At 39.3% G+C, this 15,484-nt stretch overlaps 1 protein-coding gene across 1 annotated transcript in view; it reads right to left on the reverse strand.

The window, feature by feature from the left end:
- ZCCHC2 (zinc finger CCHC-type containing 2) overlaps nt 1,608-15,484 on the reverse strand; it is a 57,328-nt gene continuing 43,451 nt past the window's right edge. Inside the window, exons 11-14 of the mRNA XM_021099630.1 lie at nt 15,357-15,451; nt 10,348-10,476; nt 4,591-6,078; nt 1,608-3,672 (exon numbers count right to left, since the gene is read on the reverse strand). Coding sequence (XP_020955289.1) covers nt 3,605-3,672; nt 4,591-6,078; nt 10,348-10,476; nt 15,357-15,451 — 1,780 coding nt within the window. The 3' untranslated portion in view covers nt 1,608-3,604. The remainder of the gene's footprint in view (nt 3,673-4,590; nt 6,079-10,347; nt 10,477-15,356; nt 15,452-15,484) is intronic.

Raw genomic sequence — 15,484 nt, forward strand, 5'->3', positions numbered from 1 at the left:
CAAAGCTTGGCAACATCCAGTTTTTCATTAGTCAACGCCAAATTCTCCAGTCTGGCTCTATCTTACCTACTGAACCACAAGTCTCACTCTTTCAAGATGGAGTGAGACCCTCCCAACCCTGCTGAGGTTCTTCTTCCCAACCCTGTCGCCTAGAGTCCTATGCCTCTTCTTACACCCTCCGCCTCCAGGGCATCCCCTTGCCAAATGCTGGGACTGTCCAAACCCTGCCCATACTGTCAGGCTCTTCTCCACACTCACCTCCTCCACCAAGCCTAACACAAACCCTCCCAGTCTACACTTCCTTCTACCCCAAGCCACCCAGGGCACTATCACAGCATCTCAGGAGGGTGTCGGGATATGGGCTGAGAAAGGCACACTCCTGGTGTGAGTGTAAACCACCTGCAAAACCATATGGCAAATCTGGGAAAACTGAACACTTCTACACCCAGCACTTTGTTTTCCTAGATTTATACCCTAGAGAACCCCTGTATATAAAAAAAACACTCCTGTTGTAACAGCAAGAAAGTGAAAACCACCCAAATGTCTGTTGACAGATGGATAAATTGTGTGGGTGTACTGTTTTCCTCCAATACAATCGAATACTACAAAGTTAATGAAAATGAAGAAACTGCAGGAATGTAACATCAGGACTGTAAAACCAGACGAGCAGAGACAGTCACAGAAGACTAGGCAATGGAAACCCAACAGTAAAGCTCAAGGAAAGTAAAAATACACTGTGTACTTGGGGAAGGGAGATGTAAAATGTGAGGAAAGAGGGGAATAATGAAATTTAGAGTGGTGGTGACCCTGGTGTCATGGGTGGAGGAAGAAGGGACGGTTAAGGGACACAGGCAATGACACCAGAGATGTGAGTTAACCTGAAGTGGGTCTGTGTTTCACACAGGTGCATATTTACTAACAGGAAAGTGGATGCACTGTGAACCATCAGAGTTCTGGGATCATTTCAAACCCACTGCCAAATGGGTACAGAGGGAACACTCATGAGTGGCTCAGGACAAGCACTCTGAGTGTCCACTGTTGCACGGAACGCTGGGAACCAGAGGGGTTGGGCCGAGTGACAGGACACGAGTCATCACTAGAGGACATGACTGACCTATCTGTGGATACTCGGAAATCTCTTATAAATTACTGATTACATGAAAACCGACTTGAGACTAAATTACAGAAGACAGAAGCAATGGAAGAAAAGATACTGTATTGACAGACTGCCCAGAAAACAAATTGGTACTAATAAATCTGAAGCAAACCAGGTCATCTATGCTTTTCGAATGGGAGGGCCTGAACCAGAAACACATCTCTAGGGTGATCAGAACCCTGAGCCGCCATGGTGGCCTCGGGCACACAGCACACTCAATAAGCACAGAAATACAGTCTCTTCTGTTAGTGGTCATGCAGGCGACCCATATAAGGCTGTTTTGGGGAAAAACTGAAGAACATCCAGATGGTAACTTTGGGATTCACTGTCCACATTACAAGGAAATAATGGGCTGATTCTTGAAAAAGGAAAAAAAAAAAAAAAATGAAACCCACCACATATGATGTTCTCCTATTTTTTACTTTGCAACATTTGCAATAAAGCACGATTCTTAAGCCGTTTTTCCATTTTTTTTATTGCTGTTAATTCAAGGAAAAAAGGTTGCATAAAATCCAATCTGTTCTAGAAATATAAGTGGCCTTTCCAGTACATAACATTTCAAATATCAAAGTATATGGTAAACATACAAATAAGGAGAAGGTAACATACCTCCTATGTACAGTACAGTCTTTTAAATCATAAAATAAGCTCCATAAAGTACAACTGGCAAGTGATTCACAACGCGGTCCATACGGGGCTTATCAAAACTCTCACTTGAACAACTCAACTGCAGCTTAACAATTAATTTAATAATGTGGTCCAAAAATACCCAGATCAAATAAAATATATTTAATCAAAATAATTTCCTTTCTCAAACTTTGTTTCTCTTTAAATTAAAGCTTTCATCTACCCTTTCACCCCCCCCTTCCCCTTTAACTCCCACCCCTGAAAGGTTTCAAAATGTACATTGGTGCTATAAATATAAATGCTACCTATGAAGCATTCCATGAAGCTTCTTTCTTCAAGTGTTTCCTTTTGTCTAGCAATCTGTTGGGCTCCTGAACTGAGACCAAATATTTAAGTTCCTCTGCTGTGCACCAACTTGACCCTAGACAATACCCATCTGTCGTTTCTGTTCTGTCTTGAGGGTGGGGCCACAAACCCAGCCCCACCCCTTAACCTGTGACCTACAGTGGCAGTTGCTCACTGCTGTTGAACGAAGCAGCCCCCAAACTACAGCCCATCTTCCAGATACCTCAGTGCACTTTAGGAAATCAAAAATTACCTGGAAGCAATTTAGTACATAGATTGGCTTTAAAAAACCTTTTGTTTTAAACAGCAGCATTAAACTTAGTGACATGACACTGACATGATTAATACCATCTTAACACACTCAAAATTCAGTCTTTCACATTATAACCAAGCATAGTGGTAAACTGTTATAAAAGTGACTTTGCTACGAGAGACAGGTTAGGGAACAAATAAATACCTGACTTTTGGAGAAATGCAGAGCTTCTGTTCAGATTGCAATAAGCCGTACACATTTTAGACACAACGTAACACTGTAACAGGTGGTATAGGAAAAGGAATCTTGACTCAAGTGTCTCTTTTCGGTGACACAGTGGCAGACTACAGGTAATTGGCTGTTGACTTTCATTACAAACACAAACACACGGAAGAACCACACTCACACTAGTTTGTTCACTTTATGTCTCTCTGAAGCAACAGGCTAAAAAAGTATGATGAAGTAAAAAGTCTGTTTTTTAAGAAAAATCTCTTTGTCCACTTCCTACATCATATTTTCTGTTTCATATGGTTTTACTTCTTCCTTTCTCTTCCACTTATTTTAGTTTTATTTGGACAAGCGCTGCATATATGTATTTATGTGGTGCTGTTTATTACATATATACACACTATTTGGGGAATTTTATTTCTCCCTTACAATTAAGGTAAAATATTTTATTTACCCTCAGTTTATATGCAGAGTAGTTTACAAAGTGTGGACAATGCAATGCCAACCACTCCTGCAGCCACTGGAAAGAGTGAGGGTGGGGGAGAAAAGTGGAGTTCAGGGCAAAAGTGATAAAAGCTGGGGAAGAAGCAAAGTTTTTTTTTTTTTCAAAACCATATGACTGTCACCAGTGTTATAAAAAAAAGGTCAAATACAGTTTTAAAGATTCAGTAAACATTGCACACAGCAAGTATTCAGTGTAAAAAAAAAAAAGCACGCATCAACAATTTCCTTTTGATAGTTTGTCTGGATGTTTAAATTACATGTATCATACAGATAAGCCTGTTGTTGAACCAGGAGACCAGAGGCTCAAAAGCAATGCATTCTTTTTTGTTTTGGACGTCGGGACAAGAGAAATGACAAATCCCAACTGCATGGAAATCTAGGAAATGTATAGACAAAGAAACACAAGCAAAATACCTTTCCTTTCCTCCCCTCCACACCCCAACCATGACTCCCCACACTTCAGTGTATTAAGTAGGCAAGCTTTACTTGTTTCAGTCTGCAGAATCCAACGTATCATTAGAAGGGGGGAGGGGAGGTGCGTATCTCAGTCTGTAAGTGCCTAAAACGGGAAAGACAGAACTGCTAAGTCACTGCGTACAAGGCAATGCATCACAAACCACTACAAGATATCAAAGGGGCCTGCTCCTCCGGCAGCTCCCACTGCACTACTGCGACTCCCCAAGGGTCAATAAAGTGACTCAAAAAGGAATAGGAAGTTTGTGCTTTAAGTTCAACCGAAAGCTTCCCAACTCAATTCTCCTTTAAAAATGTCAAGCACACACTCCCAATTTAAGACTTTTTTTTCCTGTGTAAGATCTGGCAAAATGACAAAGCATAATGGGGGAGTGAAAGGTAACAGTTTGAGGTCTACACTGAAATTGATATCTTCCTCATACTCATTTATGAACAATTTCTTTACTCTGGTGCTAATAATATTAAACTTATTTCAAATTTCCTTCCTCCCACAACCGGTGCTTAAATACTTTGTTCCTTAAAATGTAATAGCATTTTTTAAAAAAAGTCTGCTGGGAAGGAAAAATGTAGCCTGGGGAAAACGCATGAGGCCAGCTGGTTGTGAACAAATATACTCAAATAACTAAAAATCTTTCGTCAGACTATATCACTTCCTAGTTTTTCAGTATTTAAAAACTTGGTTTATTCCATGAAATCAGATTGTAGCTTTAAAAAAAAAAGTGCTGCTAGTAAGAGATTTGCAAATTCCCACTATATTCCTTAAAAAGTGCCTTTACGGTTTATTCCTTAATTGGAAACTGAATTTCTTTGAACTTCCCTGTGCCTCGTGACCTGGGTCTACACTAGGTTTCACCATTTGCATTTTAAGATTTGTCACTGAAAGCACAACATCCGTAAACGAACACACAACAGCTCTTTCTGCTACAACAGATTCACCGTGATCAGTAAGGGAGGGAGAAATGGGCACATCAAAAACAAGTCCTCTGGGAGCTCTCATGATTACCTTGTTGACTGGCCTCCATGGACGACTGCTTACACTCCTGCGCATAGTGTCCGCTTACACCACAGTTGTAACATGAAACGTTCCCATTCTTCTTGGGCCCCGAACCACTTGTGTTGGCAACTACGCTAGGTGGATACACGGGATAGAATCTCCCAAATCCTGCCATCTGCTGCATGCCATAGCTGGCTTGGCTCCCCATGACTGGGTCGTGCACCAGTCCGTTTGCATATGGAGTCTGAGGCAGAAAAAAAGGAAGTTGGTTTCCATTGCTCTGATGTGCTTGGTTGAGGTAGCTGCCATTGCAGATGGATGGCAGGGTAAAGAATGACGGGACTCGGTACATTGGTCCGGGCATCGGATTAGGGTAATAGTAACTATTTAGCTGAAGGTTTCCATTGGTCCCACAGCTGCACCTTCGCCCACAAGAACCACAAGGACCTGAGCCCACCTGCTGTGGTGGCAATATCGTCCCGTTAGCGTTCGTGTTGCCCACGGCACTGATGTATGACGTGCTGTCGCTCTGAGCTGTGCTGTGGGTCAGAGCAGGGCTCGGGCTGGGCGCAGGGCCGGGGGTGTGGGTGGGAACAGCAGGGGGGACAGTCGCCTGGGCCTGGCTGATGCCGGTGCCAGCGGACGGCACGGACGTGGCAGCTGTGCTGAGCACGGTGGAGCTCTGGCTGGGTAGCACGCCGGCGGCCAGCGGGGAGCCCGGCAAGGTGTAGGAAGCTGGTGGCTGTGCGGCTGAGAGGCCGGCTGCTGGGAGAACTACCTTCACATTGGTAGGCTGAGGGACTGGCCCCGTGTTTCCCTCAATTGGAGGCACCATTTGATTTAGTCCGACCACCTGGGATGCAGATTTGGTGATGGGGTCCGTGGTAGCGACAGGGGATCCTGGAAAACTACCGGGGCTGTGGACAGGAATAAAGGCAGTGTTTGGTGACCCGACACTCAGGCTCCCAGTTGGCTGCTGTGGGATGTTAACTGTGCAGCCCTCGGAAGATCCCTGTGGCGGTGGCAACTTCAGCCTCTGAATGGTTAGGTGCAGAGCAGGAGCACTACTGTGTGGAAGGAACGTTGATGGAATAGGTAGTGGGGACGCCAGCAATTCAAGGTGTTTTTCTGATTCTGCAGTAGAAGCTGCCGGCCCGAGTATTCCCACAGGGGTTGAACTGGACTCCCGGATTGCAGAAATAGCAACAGGACTGGGAACAAGCATACCTAGCGTTTTGCCATCAGCAGATTTGGGTGGAGGGATGACAACCTCAGACTTCTGGGCACCGTTGTGCATGACACAGTGTAAAGCTGGCATAAAAGAAATATGCTGATACTTGGGCGAGTTTAAGGGATCTTCTAAAAGGTTTGCATTGTCATTTCCTAAGGAAGCAATTTGAACAGGTGGCTTGACAGGGACAGTCTGGTTGACAGAACCATAACCTGTAAACCTGGTTGTTGACGGATTTCCGGAATCCTCAGAATTGCTGTCTGTGTCTGAGGAAAACAAATATAAACAGATGTTAACACGAGCATAACGTCCCATCTATCTAAAATGAACTCTGAAGTTGAGAACTAATAAGTCTGTCACTCAGCTTCCTGACTACCAAGCTGAACTACTTTTAATTTTTGAATTTTATTTTATAACTATGGAGGTTCTGGCATGCAAGACTATGGAGACGATAAAAAGATGAGTGGTTGCCGGGGTTCAGGAGAGAGATGAATAGGCAGAGCACAGGGCATTTTCAGGGCAGTGAAAATACTCTGGATGATGTTACAATGATGGATATGTGGCACTATATATTTATCCAAAGCCACTGAAAGTACAACACCAAGAGTAAACCCTTAGATAAACGATGGACTGTGGGTGATATGATGTGTCAAAGTAGGTTCATTCTTAGTCAACAATGTGCCATTCTAGTGAGTGATGTTGGTAATGTGGGAGGCTATACACATATGGGAGTAAGGATATAAGGGAAATTTCTATACCTTCCTTTCAATTTTTTTGTAAATCTGAAACTTCTCTGAAAAATTAAATCTTAAATTAAAAAAAAAAATCCATGGAGGAATAAACAAGCGGTTAAAGGAGACTGAATGAAGCACAGTATAAAATACAGACCTTTATTTAATATCACCTTATTACAGAGAAAAGGATTAGATAGTTTTACCCTTAATCAATTTTAGGCAATTCACTTGATTTATATTCTGCACTGCCAAACCCAAGGTCTTCACATTTGTCTCATGTGAATGATATAATTTAAAGGAGTTCAAACAAGACCATATTTAACTCAAATATCTAGAGGGAGGGAATGGAGGAGAATTTTCATAGAATAGAATATTCTTATTTTTAAATATTTCAACGGGGGAAAAATTTTAAAGCTACTGTTATAGCCATAAAACAAATCTGTTAAAACACAAAAGCCGGAAAATATGAGAGCACTGCCATTTCTCCTGAAACAAAACAGCAAAGTGGCAGACACAAAACTGTACTGCATTAATTTTTATTAATGTAGTAATTTATTAATTACTGCAGTAATTAATCTATTAATTTATTAATTTATCAATTTATTAATTACTGCATCATTCTTAGGTGTGTAAACAGAAATAACTTCAATCTAGGCTTTCCCTGAATTTCTTAACTTTTGGTATAAAGGAAGCAAAACACAAAATGTAATTCACAATGTTTAAATATCATAAACCCAGATAACTCTTAACACTATGTATAAAAACCATTCAATTAAATACAGTGCCTATTTTAACATCTTTTTGCTCACAAGCATAAGTAGAATTGCATTATGTACTTAAAAGGTTCATATTTACTAAGGTAATAACTAGTTATATTCAGCTAAAATGCTAACAATTTTTGAAACAGTATACTACAAACAAATCATGGAATTCCTTGGTGGCTGAGCGGGTTAAATATTTGGTGTTGTCACTGCAGTAGCCCCGGGTCTCTCTGTGGTGTGGGTTCAATCCCTGGCCCAGGAACTCCCACATGCTGCACTCTCAGGCAAAAAATAAATTAAACAAATAAATAAATAAACACAATGAAAACAAATGAGACTAGTGATCCTAGAGAAAGGTTAAAAAAGAACCTATTTAGTGACACAAAATGTCAACAATGTTATTAATTTGACTATTATAATTTATATTACAATGGAGAGAGTCAATTTATGAGTAAATGGTTTTAGCATAAACTCTCCTTAATAACTGAGGTGTTTCTTACCAAATGCTGCAAAACAAAAACTATCTAAAAATTAACTTAAGGCTCTATATCTATATCTGAACCATTAGAGCACAGAGTTTAAAATATCATTTAAGTTCAAAAGAAGCTGTAACATTTTTCAGATATCAATTAAATTTCTGTATGAATTAGGCTTTGTTTAAATCTCCTTAAGTCACAGCAAATGGCCTCCTGATTTTAAACAGTCCCAAGGGGTTTTCTGAGCATTATAAGGGCTCAGCTAGCTATTAAGAGATAGGTTGCCTCGTTTTTTGTGATGACTCTGAAAAGTACAATGTCTCAAAACAAAATCCTATTATGACTAACTAGAACAACAAAGTCACATACCTTTCAAAGCAACTTTCTCATGCACTTGAAATTCTAAAAATGATTAACACTTTTTATCATGGAGGGTATACCCCCCACCCCAGTTGGTTTCAGAAAGTCCTTAATGATTCTTCACTTAGGGAAGGCTCATTGAGTCACTTGATAGCTAACCCTATCTGAAAAGGGGCAAGCTCCTCGACACAGGCCCACCAGCAACTTACCCTATGCGATGACAGGGAAGGGCTGTTGCTAAGTGATCTAGCCATACAGATGAACTCAATTAATTCTAAGAGGCCAAATCTGCACTGTTATCTTAGGAGCCATGGATTATTGTTACATCCTACACAATCAAGCATTAACATGTGAAATGAAACATACTGAAAGCTTGTCTATTCTGGGTAAGGCATAAAATTTCTCTCATTTAATCTTCATAACAGCTCTGAGCAGTTACTTTCATTTTTCTTCTTTCATGAGGAAACTGCAGATCAGAAGCACAGAGTTGCCTCACATTAGAAGAACTGGTGGCAGTCACTGCACGATACATTTGGTATGACTTCAAAATAACTTCAAAGTAAACACTGCCTTTAACTGTATGTGGTACAGCAGCATTACTGCCATAGCTTTCCTAAGATGTGGCCTGATACTATAATCCAGAAGCTAAGATCTCAAAAGAGTTGTGGATTGCACAGGAAGAAGCCAGACATGTCTGAAACACTGTGTCCTAAGGAGCTTTATGACCTTTTAAGTGGCCCAAGAGAATCATTTAATACTGTCCACCAGCATGGACACACCTTATAACCAAGAGAGTACCATTCAGATGTTTACAACCAAGATGTAAACAACTAGATGTCACTGTCATGTGTAAAGAATGACATCCTCATTCAACATAAACATTTTTGATATCTCACTTCTGTAATGACAGAATAAGGACCTTTGATGCTCTACCCCCTGATTAAAAAGCAAGGAGAATCCTGGGGAAAAAAACTGTCAAAGTCAACTTTTTCAGCACTCTGGAAATTAACTAAAGGCTTGCAGCAATCTGAGGAGTGTTTATTAAAGAAAAACAGCTGAATCTTTTAAGAACAGCAAGCACTGTAGTATTTTACCTTGCTCTAATTCCATCTCACTTTCTCCAGCTCATAAGTAACCTTGTAAACTAACAGTCTTGCAACTACAGTAGCTATGAAAACTAGCAGCCTAGCAGCCACTCCAAGAAACATGAGTTTGGAGCTCTCTAAAAGCCCCCTTCTCAAAGAACTGTCACTATTTGACTGGCAGCTTCAGTTCACTATGTGTTAATAGCTGCTTACCCATGGGGCATTTGTCACAATTTGTCTATGGCAATTGTTTTAACAACTAGGCTGCCAGAGGCAGCATTACCAGCTGGGGCTAACAAGTGTATGACCAAAACACTTGAAAAATTGAAAGATGAAAGCTCTGAAAAGCTTCAACAGATTTCTGGGAATCTAGAAGGTCACGCTCATATCTAGGGCTGGAAAAACCTAAGAAAGCTCTAAACTCTCACTTCTGACTGACTGAGCCTCCCTTTAAGGAATAAGTAAAGACATGGCACATACGAAAACAAAAAGCAAAATGGTAGATGTAAATTCTACCTTATCAATAATTACAGTAAATTTAAATAGATTGGACACCCCAATCAAATGGCAGAGATGGGATGAATGGCTAAAAAACCCATAGTCCAATTATAAGGTGTCTATAAGAAGCACACTTTAGATTCAAAGACATATACAGGTTTAAAGTAAAGGAATGGAAGAAGAGGCCCAATACCCAAAAGAGTAAACAATACCCAAAAGAGTTAAAGTGGCTATTTCACTATCAGATAGAATAGACTTTAAGACAAGTACTGTTATCAGAGACAAAGAAGGGTATTTATAATGATAAAGAGTCAATCCATCAGAAGACATAAAAATTATAAACATATGTATATTAGTAATATGCAAATCTTCAATCTTCCTACACTAACTCTACATTTTGTTATGACCCTATCTTTAATTTCATATGCAGTGAAATAAGTTTTTAAACAATCAACATTCCTAGGAACTTCTAAGTGAATAATCTAAGATACTGTTTATATCAATTAAATTTAAAATCACTAATGACATTTATAGTACCATAAAATTATTTATGTTTGACTGATTTTAAAAGACAGCACACATTTTTCTCTGCCATCCCCACATCCCCTCCAAAGAGCAAACCTCTGTCTTTTTCTTCTTCACTTTCAAAACTTTCTCTTCCATCATGTCGTGGGCTAGACGGAGAACTGTAGCTCTCTGAAGATGTTTCTCCACATGTGTCATGTCCAGATCCAATGTCCAAGTTCACATCTAAAAATTATGTGATTTTTTAAAAAAAAATGGAATTGTTTAAATAAATTCTGAATTGAACCATTAGAAATTACTTATAGCTGTAAATTTTTCTTTTCAGTTTTTCTATTAATTACCTAAAAAGCTGGCTCTTGACCTAGGTAAAAATTCATTATTAAATCACAATTTTAACTGAAAATAATTAACAAATACATTCTTACGACAAAAGCAGAACACATCAATCTTACTGATTTAAAAAATCAGACTGAAGGTTCTCTGTAAGGTCTCTCCAACATTAGCACACTGAGTTACTTCTTAAGTCTACATGTTTTAACTCCTCAGAGCATGTTATAAAATTCACTTCTTAAAATAATTCGAGAATAGAACTGACTGCCAGAAAAGCCTATTCGGTTAAAATTACTACACCTGAGTATTTTCAAAGAATAAAATACTTCCCATCTAATAGAATAAGTAGCCCCCTGAGTTCTTCCCAGAAGCCAAGCTGACATTGAAGTTGGGTTGGAGGTTGAGTGCAGAACCTGTCAGTCACACCAAATCTTTCCTACACCAGCACATACTTAGGCAACTGTCCTATTAATTTCTGTAAGTCCAGTGGCTAGCATAGTGTCTGCCTTGCAGCAAGCATTGACACATGCATAGTGAAATAATTCCCCATATAAGGCATTCCAGAGGGATCCTAAGAACTATGGATGAGTGAATCATTTCCATTGCAACCTGGTAGTTATTAATCTTTTGAATAAAATATGTAATAGAGAAAAGACAATTTGTGTAATGGGCAAGTTGACTAACTTGTATCTTTTGAAGGGAATAAATCCGTAATACGTTAAACACCGTTAAAGATAACCTAGCCTAGGAGTTCCCACTGTGGCTGAGCAGGTTAAGAACCTAACATAGTCTCTGTAAGGATGTGGGTTCAATCCCTAGCCTCACTCAGTGGGTTAGGGATCTGCCATTGCCAGATCTGGCACTGCTGTGGCACAGGCCTACAGCTGCAGCTGCAATTTGACCCCTAGCCAGGAAACTTCCATATGCCACAGTTGCAGCTGTAAAAGGAAGAGGAAGAAGAAGGGAAAAAAAGATAAACCTAGCCGAGCCCGGCAGCGGAAAAATGGTCAATGAATACTGAAGAAGAATAAAATCTTTAAAAATGCAGATGTTGCCAATTCCTTCTGGGTAATAAAATGCGAAACTTTGAAGGGAAAACTGCACAAAAGCTCATGAGGCTAAGTAAAGTGGCACTTAGGCAAGTAATAATTTTATAGAGAAGTAACCTGGTATATATTTACACACAATAATAGGTTCTGAATTACCAGTCACAATATGCCTAAGGAAAGGGATACAAGTAGACTGCTCTCCAAAGAAAGATAATCTCAGAGTTCCTGTCAAGGTGTAGCGGAAACAAATCTGATTAGGAACCATGAAGTTGTGGGTTCGATCCCTGGCTTCGCTCAGTGGGTTAAAGATACAGCATTGCCATGAGCTGAGGTGTAGGTCGCAGATGCGGCTTTGAATCTGGCATTGCTGTAGCTGTGGTGTAGGCCCAGGCAGCTGTAGCTTCGATTAGACCCCTAGCCTGGGAACCTCCAAATGAAAAAGCAAAAAAAAAAAAAAAAAAAAAAAAAAAAGAAAGAAAGAAAGAAAGAAAATCTCACGTGCATAGTGGTCAAAAAAGCTGGCATTAAACTAGACTAGTGAAAATGAAACCTATAAAATGGGCCCATGTGGAAATTGTGCATATGTCAACACAAAATATACCAGCATAACAAAATGAACAATTCAAATATTAAGACAATCAATGACTCAATAAAATAGTCTCAAACCAGAAATGATAGACTAAAGAAGAACCACTGGGGTAGAGTGAGCCAAGATTTGTTCACTAAAACTCAGTGAAGTCTTTGAAACTTCAAAGAGTAAGTTTTAGCGTGTTTAAAAAAACAGGCAGTTACTTCTCAAAGACATAATTTATAAAATGATTTTCTTTGGATTATATCTAGTAAACATTCTTATCACCAAACTGTCATATTAACTTGCAATTTTCAAAGAACTAAATAAATACATAAATCTATATACAAAACACAGTTTCCCTTTTTGATGATCCAGGTGCTTCAGATTTGTGTAGTCTTTGGAATTTTCATTATCAGAAAATATATGATCCTATGGAGTCAGAAGGTATGAAGGTAAGGATGAAAACATCATGCCAAAGGGTATTCCACAAACTGCCTTTTTAAATAGATATAATATTTTTTATTTGTTATTATCTCAAAGGATAAAAGGTCATGAATGTTACTAAGATGAAAAAAAACTTAACATTAGCCACTATTCTAAAAATAAAAATCTAGCTATTAGTATTTATGAACAAACAGAAGTTAGACTTAAGAACCATTCAGATACATCAGATGATAGAACCATGATGGGTTATTAAAGGAAGCTGAAGACCTTGAATCACTGTAATCTTTTAAAAGAAACTGAGAGGTTAACTACCTCATTCACTCCAAACTTTCTGGTGCCAAAATCAGCAACAGAAGAGTAGGGTGAAGAAACATGGGTGACACACTGGGACAGAGTTCTTAATAATTTAAGTAATGCATACATCTCTTTAGTGCAGAGATTTAATACTTGAGACTTTAAAATACAATGCAAAAATACACGTGATGGGAGTTCCCGTCAGCAGAAACGAATCTGACTAGGAACCATGAAGCTGTGGGTTCGATCCCTGGCCTCATTCAGTGGGTTAAGGATCCGGCCTTGCTGTAAGCTGTGGTGTAGGCAGCAATAGCTCTGATTAGACCCCTAGCCTGGGAACCTCCATATGCCACTGGTGCAGCTCTAAAAAGACAAAAGACAAAAAAAAAAAAAAATCTCTTAATAACCTGCACAGTAACTTTTCAGAACAGGGAAAAGGAACTAAATTACTGAAAACCTCTGTGCTTGATACTAACTAAATGGATTTCATATTTTACCACACTAAAGTTACAATGTGGTGGGACAGATATTATTCCTCTTTTACAAATTTAAGAAACTGGTGGAGTGAAGATTTAAACCCACGTTTGTCTGAGATCAAAGTCCATACACTTCTCTGAAAATATGAAGCTAAATAGGAAAGAATGGTTACAAATATTTTAGTGTAGTTCCCAAATTATGTGAGAAACAAGAGACAGAGTGATCTTAGGAGGGTGGCATATATTCGACAGAAATTTCAACTGCAGAATGACCTGATTATGCGCTTTAGAAGACAAATATGGTAGTAATGTAGAAAATGAACCAGGAGGAGGAAACAGAGAGACCTGGCAGAAGCGATTTTTAATTATCCACTGACAGAGAACTCATGTCTTCCTTATTTTAGCCTTTTCCTCTTCCTTTTAGCTGCCACCACAGGAAACCTTGAAGATACTGTTACAGTATACTCATAAACAACATTTTTTTTTATGTCATTTTTCCCCCAAAGACAGCTTAGTTAATTAATTCAATGAGTTGGCCAGATGATTTTAGAATTAAATATGACCATATTTCCCCATCAATATAACCATATTTCCTTATCAATATTAAATCTAAATAAATATCTAGTTTAAAAACATACTCCATTAACATAATTGACATATTCTGGAATTTATGTTGTATTACAGTTGAATGTACTAACATCTGAATAAAACTTAAATTAAAAAAAGTCTGACTTGTAGAGCCAGTCATCAACATATGTGTTAGATAAACATATGGACAAAACATCCTCCTAGAGGTCTGTGGGTTTTTATGCTTTTTAAAAAAATCTTTACTATTAATTGTAAACGTAACACAGAAAAGTTACCAATGAACCAATACAAGGGACATTTCTCAGTCAAATGACACAAAAATCTTTCACCTAAAAATAAAGAAACCTCATAATAATGTAGATAAATGGAAACCATACAAATCTAGCACAACAAAAACCTAAGGGTCTGAATTCCCCTAAAGCCCCCCAAAAACTCCACAAAGGACAGTCATTAAAACATGAAAAAGTCAGGGGAGTTCCTGTGGTGGCTCAACAGAAATGAATCTGACTAGTGTTCATGAGGATGCAGGTTTGATATTTGGCCTCTCTCAGTGGGTTAAGGATTTGGCGTTGCCATGAGCTGTGGTGTAGGTCACAGATGTGGCTCAGTTCTGGCATCTCTGTGGACGCAGTGTTGGCCGACGGGTGCAGTACTGATTTGAACTCAGGCCTGGGAACTTCCATATGCCGAAAGTGTGGCCCTATAAAGAAAAACAAACCAAAGAAAACCATGAAGGAGTCAACAAGATTCTGAAAAATGACTTGAACGAGTACAGGCTTCCATGGGTGTAGAAAGACCCTGCAAGTTCTGCAGGCCTCTGCTCTGGAGTAGGGACTGGCTCTAGAAGGAAACAAGTGAGGAAGGAAAAGGTGGGCGCATGTAACTGTAACAGAGAAGACTTTATCTTGGTGGCTGAATCAGATTTCCTGCATTAAACAATTCTGAAGTATTGATGGAGTTAATTCAGGAATCACTATTCACATCAATGCAGGATAAAAGTATATCAGGATTCCACATGACAGCTCAATACGTACTGTAACAGATATCACACTAAATACATTTAAGTGATAGTTTTTTTTTTTTTTTTTTCAGGGCCGCACCAGCAGCAATACGGAGGTTCCCAGGCTACGGGTTGAATTGGAGCTGCAGCTGCTAGTCTACGCCATAGCCACAGCAACGTGGGATCCAAGCCATGTCTGTGACACACACCACAGCTCATGGTAAAGCTGGATTAACCCACTGAGCAAGTCCAGGGATCAAACCCATGTCCTCATGGACACTAGTTGGGTTTGTCACTGCTAAGCCACAATGGGAATTCCAAGTGATGGGTATTTGAAAGAATAATTCCCTTACCTTTCACAGATCCACCATGGGCATGCTGGGGAGTGGTGAGTCGAATACCATTCATTCTACTATTCAATCTGTTGTCAGTTTTCTTAATTTTCTCCCTAAGCAAAAATATACATGTTACCAATATTTTT

This window comes from Sus scrofa, chromosome 1 (assembly GCF_000003025.6).
Source record: "Sus scrofa isolate TJ Tabasco breed Duroc chromosome 1, Sscrofa11.1, whole genome shotgun sequence".
Lineage (NCBI taxonomy): Eukaryota > Metazoa > Chordata > Mammalia > Artiodactyla > Suidae > Sus > Sus scrofa.